We start from the raw sequence: 14,632 nt of genomic DNA on the forward strand, positions 1-14,632 counted from the left end.
GACATTTTGCAGTATTGCAAAGTGCCTCTCCTGCAAGGGATGCCCCTTTCCCTTGAGACTGCCCACAAGCTGCATGTCTGTAATTTTGAGGGGGGTTGCAACACAGAGCAGATGGGGTTAAGAGCGGTGCAGAGGGGACACAGAGGCATGGCATAGAGCAGGGAACTGTTTCCCATATCCGTCTCTGGTACACTTTAAATCCGTGTACGTGAGACTTCACGAGAGAACTGCATGAGAGCAGGCCACAGAACATGCAAGATATAGTCAGCAACTCATGGAAAGGAACAGGGGCCAGTAGAATAGCATTAAGTAGGAGGAGGAGCTGGGATGGAAGATCTCTGCAGATGGCGACTGCAGCCATGTGATTAAAGGGATACTGTAGGGGGATCGGGGGAAAATGAGTTGAACTTACCCGGGGCTTCTAATGGTCCCCCGTAGACATCCTGTGTTGGCGCAGCCACTCACCGATGCTCCGGTCCCGCCTCCGGTTCACTTCTGGAATTTCAGACTTTAAAGGCCTGAAAACCACTGCGCCTGCGTTGCCGTGTCCTTGCTTCCCCTAAAGTCAGCAGGAGTGCACGGCGCAGGCACAGACCATACTGGTCTGAAATTCCAGAAGTGAACCAGAAGCGGGGCGGGAGCATCGGTGAGTGGCTGCGCGGGCACAGGATGTCTGCGGGGGACCATTACAAACCCCGGGTAAGTTCAACTCATTTTCCCCGACCCTCCTACAGTATTCCTTCAAGAGATACTTGTTACTTGAAAGGGAAGATATGGCAAATTTGGACAAGATACTAAAGGAGAGAGATGTCACTTTACCAACAAAGATAGACATATGTTCTTCATAGTGCTAATATATGGGTGTGAAAGTTGGACTACAAATAAGGTCATGGGTAGAAACATTTATGATTTTGAATTGTGTGCGGATGTGGAGAAAGCTACTCAGAGTTCTCTGGACTGCCAGAGGATCTAACTAGTGTTGGGCGAACAGTGTTCGCCACTGTTCGGGTTCTGCAGAACATCACCCTGTTCGGGTGATGTTCGGGTTCGGCCGAACACCTGATGGTGTTCGGCCAAACTGTTCGGCCATATGGCCGAACTAAGAGCGCATGGCCGAACGTTACCCGAACGTTCGGCTAGCGCTGTGATTGGCCGAACGGGTCACGTGTAGTGTTGGGCGAACATCTAGATGTTCGGGTTCGGGCCGAACATGGCCGAACTCCGAACATAATGGAAGTCAATGGGGACCCGAACTTTCGTGCTTTGTAAAGCCTCCTTACATGCTACATACCCCAAATTTACAGGGTATGTGCACCTTGGGAGTGGGTACAAGAGGGGAAAAAAAATTAGCAAAAAGAGCTTATAGTTTTTGAGAAAATCGATTTTAAAGTTTCAAAGGGAAAACTGTCTTTTAAATGCGGGAAATGTCTGTTTTCTTTGCACAGGTAACATGCTTTTTGTCGGCATGCAGTCATAAATGTAATACATATAAGAGGTTCCAGGAAAAGGGACCGGTAACGCTAACCCAGCAGCAGCACACGTGATGGAACAAGAGGAGGGTGGCGCAGGAGGAGAAGGCCACGCTTTGAGACACAACAACCCAGGCCTTGCATGAGGACAAGAAGCGTGCGGATAGCAATTTGCATTTTGTCGCCATGCAGTCATAAATGTAATACAGATGAGAGGTTCAATAAACAGGGACCGGAAACGCTAACCCATCACAGATGTTCATTGTTCATGTTACTTGGTTGGGGTCCGGGAGTGTTGCGTAGTCGTTTCCAATCCAGGATTGATTCATTTTAATTTGAGTCAGACGGTCTGCATTTTCTGTGGAGAGGCGGATACGCCGCCGATCTGTGACGATGCCTCCGGCAGCACTGAAACAGCGTTCCGACATAACGCTGGCTGCCGGGCAAGCCAGCACCTCTATTGCGTACATTGCCAGTTTGTGCCAGGTGTCTAGCTTCGATACCCAATAGTTGAAGGGTGCAGATGGATTGTTCAACACAGCTACGCCATCTGACATGTAGTCCTTGACCATCTTCTCCAGGCGATCGGTGTTGGAGGTGGATCTGCACGCTTGCTGTTCTGTGTGCTGCTGCATGGGTGTCAGAAAATCTCACATCTTTTCAAAGGGCAATGGCTCAGCAGTACCAAATTTTCTAGCATTGTAGGGACCCTTAGGGGGAACATGACTGGTGAGTTTCGGGCCCCTAGGCCGAAGAGGTCATAGCCTAGGGTCACAAAAACCTGTTTATTTGGGCTATTTCAATGGTAGTGATGGTGGCGTACATAAATCTCAGCCATGGCCGTTAGCAACGTCTGAATCTCACAAAATGTCTCATGCAGGTAGAAGACATATTGTTAGACTTAGATTCCAAAGATGGGGTCCCTACATCTCTGCAAACCAGAGTTACAGGGGTCCAAAATTGGTAAAATCCCCCATAGGCTTTCATTGGGCCTCCTATTTACCGTTCCAAAATCTCACACCATTTCAAATGGCAATGGCTCAGCAGTGGCAAAACTCACCAGTCATGATCCCCCTAAGGGTCCCTACAATGCTAGAAAATTTGGTACTGCTGAGCCATTGCCCTTTGAAAAGATGTGAGATTTTGGAAAGTGAAATAGGGAGCCAATGAAATCCTATGGGGGATTTTACCAATTTTGGACCCCTGTAACTCTGGTTTGCAGAGATGTAGGGACCCCATCTTTGGAATCCGAGTCTAACAATATGTCTTCTACCTGCATGAGACATTTCGTGAGATTCAGACTTTGCTAACGGCCATTGCTGCGATTTATGTACGTCACCATCACTACCATTGAAATAGCCCCAATAAACAGGTTTTTGTGACCCTAGGCTATGACCTCTTCGGCCTAGGGGCCCGAAACTCACCAGTCATGTTCCCCCTAAGGGTCCCTACAATGCTAGAAAATTTGGTACTGCTGAGCCATTGCCCTTTGAAAAGATGTGAGATTTTGGAAAGTGAAATAGGGAGCCAATGAAATCCTATGGGGGATTTTACCAATTTTGGACCCCTGTAACTCTGGTTTGCAGAGATGTAGGGACCCCATCTTTGGAATCCAAGTCTAACAATATGTCTTCTACCTGCATGAGACATTTCGTGAGATTCAGACTTTGCTAACGGCCATTGCTGCGATTTATGTACGTCACCATCACTACCATTGAAATAGCCCCAATACACAGGTTTTTGTGACCCTAGGCTATGACCTCTTCGGCCTAGGGGCCCGAAACTCACCAGTCATGTTCCCCCTAAGGGTCCCTACAATGCTAGAAAATTTGGTACTGCTGAGCCATTGCCCTTTGAAAAGATGTGAGATTTTGGAAAGTGAAATAGGGAGCCAATTAAATCCTATGGGGGATTTTACCAATTTTGGACCCCTGTAACTCTGGTTTGCAGAGATGTAGGGAACCCATCTTTGGAGCCCAAGTCTAACAATATGTCTTCTACCTGCATGAGACATTTCGTGAGATTCAGACGTTGCTAACGGCCATTGCTGCGATTTATGTACGTCAGACTCGCCACCATTGAAATTGCCCAATAAACAGGTTTTGTGACCCTAGGCTATGACCTCTTCGGCCTAGGACTGCATTAAACGCGACCCACGCATTGTGCGCATTCTGGACAACACCAATTACTGGGTTTATACCCTTCTGGATCCACGGTACAAACACAATGTTCCAAAACTGCTTGAAGAAAGAGTCAGACAGGTCAAAATGGAAGAATACCAGCAGGCCCTTGTGGAGACTTTAGAGAGGAGATTGACATCCTCCCCCTCCTCTAGCCAGTTGTACACCGACAGACTGACTTCCGCAAACCCAGGACGACCAGGAGGGCAGCAAACAACACAAGCCGCAGCTAGTGCCCAAAAGGGAATGGTATCGGCAGTGTCCTTGGAGTGGGAAAATTTTCTGACACCCATGCAGCAGCACACAGAACAGCAAGCGTGCAGATCCACCTCCAACACCGATCGCCTGGAGAAGATGGTCAAGGACTACATGTCAGATGGCGTGTGCTGCTGCTGGGTTAGCGTTACCGGTCCCTTTTCCTGGAACCTCTTATATGTATTACATTTATGACTGCATGCCGACAAAAAGCATGTTACCTGTGCAAAGAAAACAGACATTTCCCGCATTTAAAAGACAGTTTTCCCTTTGAAATTTTAAAATCGATTTTCTCAAAAACTATAAGCTCTTTTTGCTAAAAAATTTTTTCCTCTTGTACCCACTCCCAAGGTGCACATACCCTGTAAATTTGGGGTATGTAGCATGTAAGGAGGCTTTACAAAGCACAAAAGTTCGGGTCCCCATTGACTTCCATTATGTTCGGAGTTCGGGTCGAACACCCGAACATCGCGGCCATGTTCGGCCTGTTCGGCCCGAACCCGAACATCTAGATGTTCGCCCAACACTAGATCTAACCAGTCACTACTTAATGAAATAAGGCCAGAGTGTTTCACTAGAAGGGCTGATACTACTGTTAAAGAGAACCCGAGGTGGGATTTAATTATGCTAGTGGGGCACAGAGGCTGGTTGTGCACACTAACACCAGCCTCTGTTGCCCTATGGTGTGCCTCCATGTCCCCCCTGCGCGCCGCTATCCCCTCCGCAGTGCTAGCGACACACAGCGTGTCGCCAGCACAATGTTTACCTTCTCCTGTCTGTTAACGCCGCTCCCCCGCCTCCTCTGTATCAGTGCTACCTGCCCGCGTCCCTTCCCTCCCGCTGATTGGAGGGAAGGGACATTGGCGGGTAGCGCCGATACGGAGGAGGCGGGGGAGCGGCGCTCACAGACACGCCATAGATAAACATTGTGCTGGCGACACGCTGTGTGTCGCTAGCACTGCGGAGGGGATAGCGGCGCGCAGGGGGGACATGGAGGCACACCATGGGGCAACAGAGGCTGGTGTTAGTGTGCACAACCAGCCTCTGTGCCCCACTAGCATAATTAAATCCCACCTCGGGTTCTCTTTAAAACTTAAAAACTTTGGTCACATAATGAGGAGACCAGATTCTTTGGAGAAATCCTTGATGCTTGGAAAAACTGAGGGCAGAAGAAGAAAAGGACGACAGAGGCTAAGATGGATAGACAGCATTTGTGAAGCTATGAACATGCCTATGCAACAGCTGAAAGAAGCAGTTACTTACAGAGACCTCTCCTGTGCAATAGTACATATGGTCACAAACAGTCAGAGTGAATGAGGAGGAGTAGGAGAGAAAGAGGAGCTAAGGACTAACAACAATTACAGTGATGCATGCAGTGCCATCTAGTGTCTTGTTATTATAGCTGCAGCTACATGTTGTACTTTAACCACTTCCTGCAAAGCGGACGTTTTAAAATATTGCGTTTTTGCACTTTTGAGTGCAAAATGGACATTTAAAGCGATCCATTTTGCAGGGCAGATAATCAGGATACACTCGTGGGTGCAACGGAGGGGGAGGGTGACCCTATGGGTGGTCAGGAGGTGGTTAAAGTGTAACCAAGGTGACATGTCACATGATGAGATAAACATGTGTACGTACAGTGCTAAACATATTAAGAACTTTGCTGTATTTGCTTTTTATTTTTACTTTCAGGCATGCAAGTGACAGTTTCTCTCTTGTCGGACTCTTGTCTATTATAGCATAAGCCTCACTGATTAGGAATTTCCTAGCAGAGAAGAGCTTCTGACTGCAGGGTATAGATAAAAAAGGTCAGTCATTCATATATATTTAGCCCTGGGACATTAGATCGATTCTGCTCAATGACACAGTCTTTCTATCTCTGCAAATATCAGTTTACCAATTTCCTTACATGTTACTTGCAATAATCAGACAATTACCCTAACATGCAAATCTCAACTGACTCCAGAAGGGAAAGAAATTTAGTCTATCAAAGGCTGTAGTTGCTGATCCATTTAGTTAAATAAAAATAAAGGGTCGCCCAAATGGGTTGAAATCATAAAAAGAGTGTAAGATTAGGCCATAGATGCCAGTTAACTTTATTTAGCACACTTTCGTGAACAAGGATATACGCTTCATCAGGTAGAAAATGTGCTTGTTAAAGCGGACCTGAACTCAGAACTTCCTTTCTGCTAAAAGATAAGCAACAGCACAATAACCTTTAAAGAAAAGAATTTCTTTGTTCCAGCTGATATAAATCCTGCTATAAATCTGCAGTGTGTCTACTTCCTGCTTTCATGGAACCAGAAATCGGGTTAACATACTTTGTTTACAAATGAGCTGCTCTGCCCGGGGCAGCCTGCTGACACAGCTGAGAGATCAAATTACAACATGTGATCAGCTATGTATTTTAGCTGGGAAAATAGCAGCCGCCGCTGGGAGACTGAAGGCAGAGTGGAGCTCCGTCATTCAAGCGGAGATGGGCGCGCGCATCGGCGCGCACGATCTCCTGCTAGCCCCATTGAAAGGCGTGGAGCGGTCCTAGCGCTGCCGCCGGATTCACGACAATCGGCGTGGAGCGGTCGGCAAGTAGTTAAAGTAAATGGATTACAAGTGACTCTTTTCCCATGGATGGGGCATCTGATTTCCACTTCATGGGTTCCTGCCCTGAACTTTTTAAATTATGGATTACCAGGAAAAAAAACTTGTTCCCATACTTATAAACATGGCGTAAAAACATGTTGTTGTTCAGGATTGTAAAAGGCGGTCACACAGACTTTTAACACTTGGGGTACAGGGGTCCGTCACATACAACGGTCGTCGCAATCTCACGCCAACCCCAGCATGTACCTGATCAAGCATGTGCGACCAGGGGCGTAACAATAGCCCCCTGCAAGGGATGCAGCCACAGGGGGTCCGTAGGGGGTGAAGCCTGAGGCGGACCCCTTGCTCTGGGGCCCTCCAGGGCCACTTTTAGGGGTGGTAGGGGGCAGCGCAAGAAGGGGGAGCAGCAGGCACAAACAGCAGCGGGGAGGGGCCCGACTACCTCCCTCCTTCACCTCGGGCTACCATAACCACTCCCCTCTCTAGTAATGACTGTTGGGGTGGGGCAACCAAAGTTTTGCAGAGGGCTCCAGTGATTTCAAGTTACGCCCCTATGTGAGATTTTCCTTTTCCAGCATGTCCGACGGATGCTTTAGACTGATTCTACGCAAGTCAATAGCATGGACATGTTGCAGCACCAATTTTCATCTGATTCAATAAAATTATCAAATCGGACGGTCGACTGGGTCGCTCAATCGGTAGATGTGCTCTAAACACAGGATTTGCTAAAGTTGTCCTTGCACTGTTTTGGATAAATATCCCCCAGTGCCACTCATTGTATTGCAGCTGATGATGATTATACCGGTATTACCTGATGAAGAGTCCTGTGATGTTAGCTGCAGTGCTGTTGTCACTGGGAGGAGTCAGACCGTCGCACTGCCTGGAGGGACGACAGACATGGAGGTAGGCCAGGGACTCTGTCACATGGAGCGTTCCCACTCGTACGGTGACATCACAGTGTATGGCAGTGTTTGCATTCTCATGGCATCGTGCCCCGGACTCCGGAGACAGGTCACACAGGAAGCCCAGCCAGCCTGGTACACAGCAAGAAACACATCTCCTGTTAATTAACTGCTGACTGTGACATCATCACACCACTCCTAACTCTCAGCCAAGACAGTTATAATAATGTTCCCCCTTTTTTCAAGAAATAAACACACCAATTATGTCAATTTTAAAGAGAAACTGTAACCAAGAATTGAACTTCATCCCAATCTGTAGCTGATACCCCATTTTACATGAGAAATCTATTCCTTTTCACAAACTTCATTAGGGGGGGTCTGTATGGCTGATATTGGGGTAAAATCCCTCCCACAGTGTGATGTCAGGACCATGGTGCTGGCAGTTTCCTGTCTGTGAACTTCATTGTTTTGTGGAAAATAGCTGTTTACAGCTGTTTCCAACTGCCAAAAAAGCAAGCAGCATCTCCTTCCAGTGACATCACCTGCCAGCAGTAAAAATGTCACCATGTGATAAATGTCAGAATGTAAATCAGGAAGAGAAAAGATTTTACAATGGGCAAACACTGACTTAATCATTTATACATAATTATTGTAAAAATAAAGCACTTTTTATTACATTATTTTCACTGGAGTTCCTATTTAAAGGCCTTTCTTCAACTACTACTTTATTATAGAAATCATGAGAAGTATTTTCCACTATAGTGATTAGATTTGGAAATCGCAAATCACAATCGGTTTCTGTAGCGATTTTTAGAGTGATAATGCAATGCAAATGAAAAATCGTGATCGCATAACAGAATTAATTAAAAATTGCAGTCGCTGGCGTTTGTGATTGTGATTGCTTGTGGAAAAGGGCCCTTAATGTTGTTAGGATTAACAGTGCATGTTATTTCAAAATGCTTATTTTGTTTCATTGAATTTAACTACTTAAAGAGAACCCGAGGTGGGGTGCTGACAACGAAATCCCCATACAGAGGCTGGGTCTGCCTATACAGCCCAGCCTCTGTTGCTATCCAGATCCACCCTAAGCCCCCACCCCTGCGCTCTGCTATCCCCCATAAATCACAGTCGCGCTGTCGAAACGCAGCGTGTTGCAGCGGGCTGTGTTTACCTCTGTACTGTCAGTCTGCTGCTCCCCCCGCCTCCTGCAGAGCTCCGGTCCCCGCCTGCGTCCCTTCTCTCCCCGCTGATTGGAGGGAAGGGACGTGGGCGGGACCGGAGCTATACTGGAGGCGGGGGGAAGCAGCGAGACTGACACTACAGAGGTAAACACAGCCCGCACAGCGCGGCTGTGATTTATGGGGCATAGCAGAGCGCAGGGGGAACTTAGGGGGGATCTTGATAGCAACAGAGGCTGGGCTGTATAGGCAGACCCAGCCTTTGTATGTGGATAGCATTGTCAGCATCCCACCTCGGGTTCTCTTTAAAGACCGCCTAACATCAATTGGCGTGAACGCGGCAGCAGCCCCAGAACCGCCTAACGCCAATTGGCGTGCAGTCCTGGAGATGTGATTTGCTGGGGATCGAGCGTGTCAATGCACTCACATCCCCGCTTGATGTCTCCCAGCGGCAATCGCTGCTCGGAGATTTACATTGTACCCCGCTGCGATCTATGGCAGCGCTGTACTGGGGACAGCCATGACAATCGGCTGTCCCCCTGAGAGGCACAGAGGCTGATGTCTATGAGAGGTGATTGCTGCGATTGGCTGCCGGGGGGAGGGAGGGATTGAGGCTACAAAAATAATAATAAAATGTACATTTTTCTAAAAAAATAATAATAATAATATAAATTAATTAATTCATAAAAAGTTAATGAAAAATAAACAAAGCCCTGCAGCAGCAATCAGAGCCCACCAACAGGAATCTCTGTTGGTGGGCAGAAAAAGGAGGGGGAATCACTTGTGTGCTGAGTTGTATGGCCCTGCAGCGAGCCCTCAAAGGGAACCAGAGAGGTTGGGGGGGGGGGGAGCTTCTATACATACCTGGGGCTTCCTCCAGCCCCATACGCATGGATCGCTCCCACGCCGCCGTCCTCTGCTGCCAGAATCCGCCGGTACCGGGTCGGCGAGTCGGCCGGCAGACGCGGCCAAATGTCCGCATCACACGGGGCTCCCTCCATACACATACGCATGAGGCTGCCTGCTGCGCAGCCTCATGCGTACGGGTATGGAGGGAGCCCCTGTGATGCGGACAATTGTCCGCGTCTGCCGGAATTGACGGGACCCGGTACCGCCGATCCAGGAAGCGGAGGATGGCGGCGTGGGAGCGATCCAGCCTTATGGGGCTGGAAGAAGCCCCAGGTGTGTATAAAATCTTGTTCTATTTTTTCATGCCGTTCCTCTCTGGTTCCCTTTAAAGCAGCCGTGGTCTGAAATGTAAAAAATAGCCTGGTCACGGGTGGATGTAAGCCTGTGGTTCTGAAGTGGTTAAATGTTCAGCTGCTCCACAGTACAAAATCAGACTAGGCCCATATGCCATTTGCTTTTTCTCCTGAGTTTTCTCCTACGTGATAATTTCAAACTTGTCAAAAAATGCCCTTTAGACCACAATACTTGGAAGAACAAAGAGAAATCGAGAGCCCAATATGGTGTAGTATTGTTAAGTTGGTTGTGGTTTAAAGCAAAAAATCTTACATATACTTACAAATATGGGTTACCCATAGGCAAACACTTCAAGTGCAGGTGGGGAGTATTAGAACCTGACCCCACTCAGGTTTCTAAGATGTCGCTCTCTGTAGATTGGAAACGGGGTAGCACCCCTCCACCGAGGGTGGAATCAAGATTTCAGCAAGGCTTGGTGTACAGAGGCGCCAGAGTAGAATAAAAATGTTTAAAAACCATCTAAAAGAGGGGGATGTTCAGGTGGACTTACCTCCCTCAAAAATATAAAACTCAATTGAGTCACCATATATCAATACAAATTTTTGTTATTTAACTCCACTTAGTGCAACGCGTTTCGCAGGTGTGGTCCCGCTTCATCAGGCAAACAGGAGTATAACTCAATGGGTCTAAATGCAGAAGTGAGCACCTCTGTCCAGAGGCGGGTAAAAAGTGCATTGAATAAGGACCAGAGTGTCCTAATGGTCACTCAGAGCAGGTGTGGAAAATAAGCAACACTTATATCTCTGCTTCGGAGTTCCAGAGCTCATTCAGCAGCTAATCAGAGAGGCAGTGTAAGTGGAGCTGTCTGACTGGCTGCCAAAACCATGTGACAAGCTCAAAAGGACCATAAGGAAGTGCCAAAGCTACTACCTTGCCTATCATCTGCGTCCTTTGTCACAGTGCATCTACCCCTTTCTTCTTGCTTTGTTAGCAGAAAAAGCACATTATTGAAGTGTAAAAAAACATTTAAACACATTCTTAAAAAAAAGAAAGTTAAATCATGGGATTTAAAAAATAAAAAAAAAGATTAAAAAAAAGTTGCCAAAAAGCATTGATTGTTTATAACCAATTACAGATAGATGCATTTTGGTGTCAGGTTGCGTAAATCAAACATACGTTGTGATATTTACAGGGATATTTTTAAATGGACCTAAATACCTTCATCTATGGGAATAAGACATACTCGAGTTTATTGGGGGATGGGCAGGGACGGATCTAGGAGGGGGGGCAGGTGGGTATCTTGCCCCAGGCGCAGTTTGTTGAATTCTTAAAAAGGCGGCAAAATTTGGATGGGGAATGGCAGTATAGGCGCCAAAACCTGATCTTTAGGCGCCAAAACCTTACCTTGCCCCAGGCGCAACTTGGTCTAGATCCGTCCCTGGGGATGGGGACACTGATATGTCCATAATATGCAGAACACAAGCTTGTTTGGTATCCAACAAATGGGGAGAAACAAAAGAATACAGGTACCTACACAATATACAGTACCGCTGACAATATATAGTAGACAATGAAAGCTGGCCATGCACTTATAGATTTCCACTCAATGTTCCAAAATGATCGATTCCTTTCTGAAAATAATCAATTCAACAGGAATTGATTCCTACCATACACTACACATCAATTTCCAATAGATACCAGCAGGCAGGGCCGGGCTGAGGCAGAGGCGAGAGAGGCTCCAGCCTCAGGGCGCAGTGTAGAAGGGGGAGCACAACTCACTCAGCTACCATTCCCCTATTGTGTATGAAGCAGAGAGAAATAAGAAAAGGGAATACATGGCAGTGACTGCAAGGCAGACAACTATTAAGGTGTTGGGGGCCCTGGGGCGCCTCTTAGTCTAATAGCAATCAGTGTGTGACGGCTGGGGTGGGAGGGATGGAGGGGTGCACTTTGCTGTCTCAGCCTTGCGTACTGGAGGACCTTGTCCCGGCTCTGGGTGGGAGGGATGGAGGGGCGCACTTTGGGGTCTCAGCCTTGCGTACTGGAGGACCTTGTCCCGGCTCTGCCAGCAGCGAATCTATTGAAAATGGTTCGAACTTCAGAGTTGCACTGTTCAATGTGGTGCAACGCTGTTGCCCCGCCCCCGATTGTTTGTAATTTTCGATTCTGTCCGCTTGATACTTTCAATTGATTTTCTATAAAAATCGATAAAAAAAAATCCATCTGACATTTTTGAAAATCGATACCCAGCAGATGGATCAAATCTACAACGAATCAAATGAGAAAATTGATGAGTGTATGGCCACCTTTAGAAAATTATTCTTGGCATTTTTTTTTTTTGTGAATAATTATTATTGATGAAATCACCCTTGTTTTAAAAAAAAAATGTGTGACCAAAATAATGCCCTGTCTGTCGTAAAAAAGCTGTTCAGTTTTAAGGTTAATACACAAAACAGTTAAAAGGTTAATTGCAGTTGAAAGTAAAAAAGCAAAACAAATAAAACATCTTTGCCAACTTAGTTATAAAATCAGTGTGAGGCCTGAGGCCGGTTTCACACTGCAAGTTGGCGTCAGCGGTGCGGGCCTTTGGGGAATACCGTGTTGCTATGCGTTATTCTCCATCTGCCATCCGTCCAAGCAGGAAATGACGACGCTTGTGGTCACTTCCTGTTTCGGGTACATACGGAAGTACTCAGAAGCGTATTGTAACAAATACACTTCTGCGCATGCGCGCTGCCACCAACTTTTTAAAAAACCCTGCGTCGCCATAGACTTGCAGGTCGCCGCACGATAACGTAGGTATGCACTCGCATTAGACAGGGAACTTCTGGCGTAACTGTACCGCAACGTGAGGAGTGTGAACGCCCCCACAGACTTTCATGGCCCGGGGCGTGGTGCGGTAAATTTACCGCACCACCACATCCCAGTGTAAAAGGGCCCTGAAGTGAAAATAAACCAATAGATAATTCATTATATATGGCGTAGCAATGATATATAGAACTGTCCTGGTGTCTTATTATTTTCAATGTAACTCTGAAGTGTGCACAGCTGCCATGTCAGTGTTATGTAAAATCTGGTTAATTCAGCTCCTAAGATAAATAAATAATTTGCTTTTGATTTTTTTTTTCCTCAAGCATTCTCCTGTTATCAGAAGTGTATGCAAAGTATAAAAGTATTTTGACTTCTATTTACTTTTTAAGAGCGCTACCTCTGCAACGGATTGGTTATTTTGCAAACATACAGTGGGATGCGAAAGTTTGGGCAACCTTGTTAATCGTCATGATTTTCCTGTATAAATCGTTGGTTGTTACGATAAAAAAATGTCAGTTAAAGAGAGTCTGAAGCGAGAATAGATCTCGCTTCAGATCTCATATATAGCAGGGGCACTTGTGCCCCTGCTAAACCGCCGCTATCCAGCGGCTTAACGGGGGTCCCTGTCCCCCCAAATCCCCTCCGTAATGCGGGGGAGCGCTTCCGCATTGGGGCAGGGCCAGCCGCCTCAGCCCTGCCCCACGCGCGTCTGTCAGACGTGTATCTCCGCCTCTCCCCCGCCCCTCTCAGTCTTCCTTCACTGAGAGGGGCGGGGGAGAGGCGGCGATGCGCATCTGATAGACGCGACTGGAGGCAGGGCTGCAGCCGTTAGCCCTGCCTCCAGGAAGGGAAATTCTGCGACCAACCTAGCGACCAACTTTTGCGGGGGGTGGGTTGGGGGTGAAGGGACCCCCGTTTAGCCGCGGGATAGCGGCGTTTTAGCAGGGGCACACGTGCCCCTGCTATATATGAGAGCTGAAGCGAGATTTAGTCTCGCTTCAGTGTCTCTTTAAATATATCATATAGGAGACACACATTGATTTTGAGAAGTGAAATGAAGTTTATTGGATTTACAGAAAGTGTGCAATAATTGTTTAAACAAAATCAGGCAGGTGCATAAATGTGGGCCCTACAAAAAGAAATGAAATCAATATTTAGTAGATCCTCCTTTTGCAGAAATTACAGCCTCTAAACGCTTCCTGTAGGTTCCGATGAGAGTGTGGATTCTGGTTGAAGGTATTTTGGACCATTCCTCTTTACAAAACATCTCTAGTTCATTCAGGTTTGATGGCTTCCAAGCATGGACAGCTCTCTTTAACTCACATCACAGATTTTCAATTATATTCAGGTCTGGGGACTGAGATGGCCATTCCAGAACGTTGTACTTGTTCCTCTGCATGAATGCCTTAGTGGATTTTGAGCAGTGTTTAGGGTCGTTGTCTTGTTGAAAGATCCAGCCCTGGCGCAGCTTCAGCTTTGTCACTGATTCCTGGACATTGGTCTCCCGAATCTAATTATACTGGGTGGAATCCATGCATCTCTCAACTTTGACAAGATTCCAAGTCCCAGCACTGGCCAGACAGCCCCACAGCATGATGGAACCACCACCATATTTTACTGTACGTAGCAGGTGTTTTTCTTGGAATGTTGTGTTTTTACTCCTTGCATAACGCCCCTTGTTATGCCTAAATAACTCAATTCTGTCTTTCATCAGTGCACAGCTCCTTATTCCAAAATGAAGCTGGCTTGTCCAAATGTGCTTTAGCATACCTCAAGCGGCTCTGTTTGTGCTGTGGACGGAGAAAAAGGCTTCCTCTGCATACAGCATCTCCTTGTGTAAAGTGCGCCGAATGGTTGAACGATGCACAGTGACTCCATTTGCAGCAAGATGATGTTGTGGGTCTTTGGTGCTGGTCTGTGGGTTGACTCTGACTGTTCTCTGACTGCCACTTTGAGCCTTAAAGAGAATCTGTACTCTGAAATTCTTACAATAAAAAGCATACCATTCTATTCATTATGTGCTCCTGGTCCCC

General features: G+C 46.9%; 1 protein-coding gene across 3 annotated transcripts in view; it reads right to left on the reverse strand.

The window, feature by feature from the left end:
* The window catches only part of PKHD1 (PKHD1 ciliary IPT domain containing fibrocystin/polyductin), a 607,682-nt gene that overhangs the window by 484,841 nt on the left and 108,209 nt on the right, over positions 1 to 14,632 (reverse strand). For all 3 annotated transcript variants that reach the window (XM_068280030.1, XM_068280029.1, XM_068280031.1), the window contains exon 33: positions 7,317 to 7,539. In XM_068280030.1, coding sequence (XP_068136131.1) covers positions 7,317 to 7,539 — 223 coding nt within the window. The remainder of the gene's footprint in view (positions 1 to 7,316; positions 7,540 to 14,632) is intronic.

This window comes from Hyperolius riggenbachi, chromosome 4 (assembly GCF_040937935.1).
Source record: "Hyperolius riggenbachi isolate aHypRig1 chromosome 4, aHypRig1.pri, whole genome shotgun sequence".
NCBI lineage: Eukaryota > Metazoa > Chordata > Amphibia > Anura > Hyperoliidae > Hyperolius > Hyperolius riggenbachi.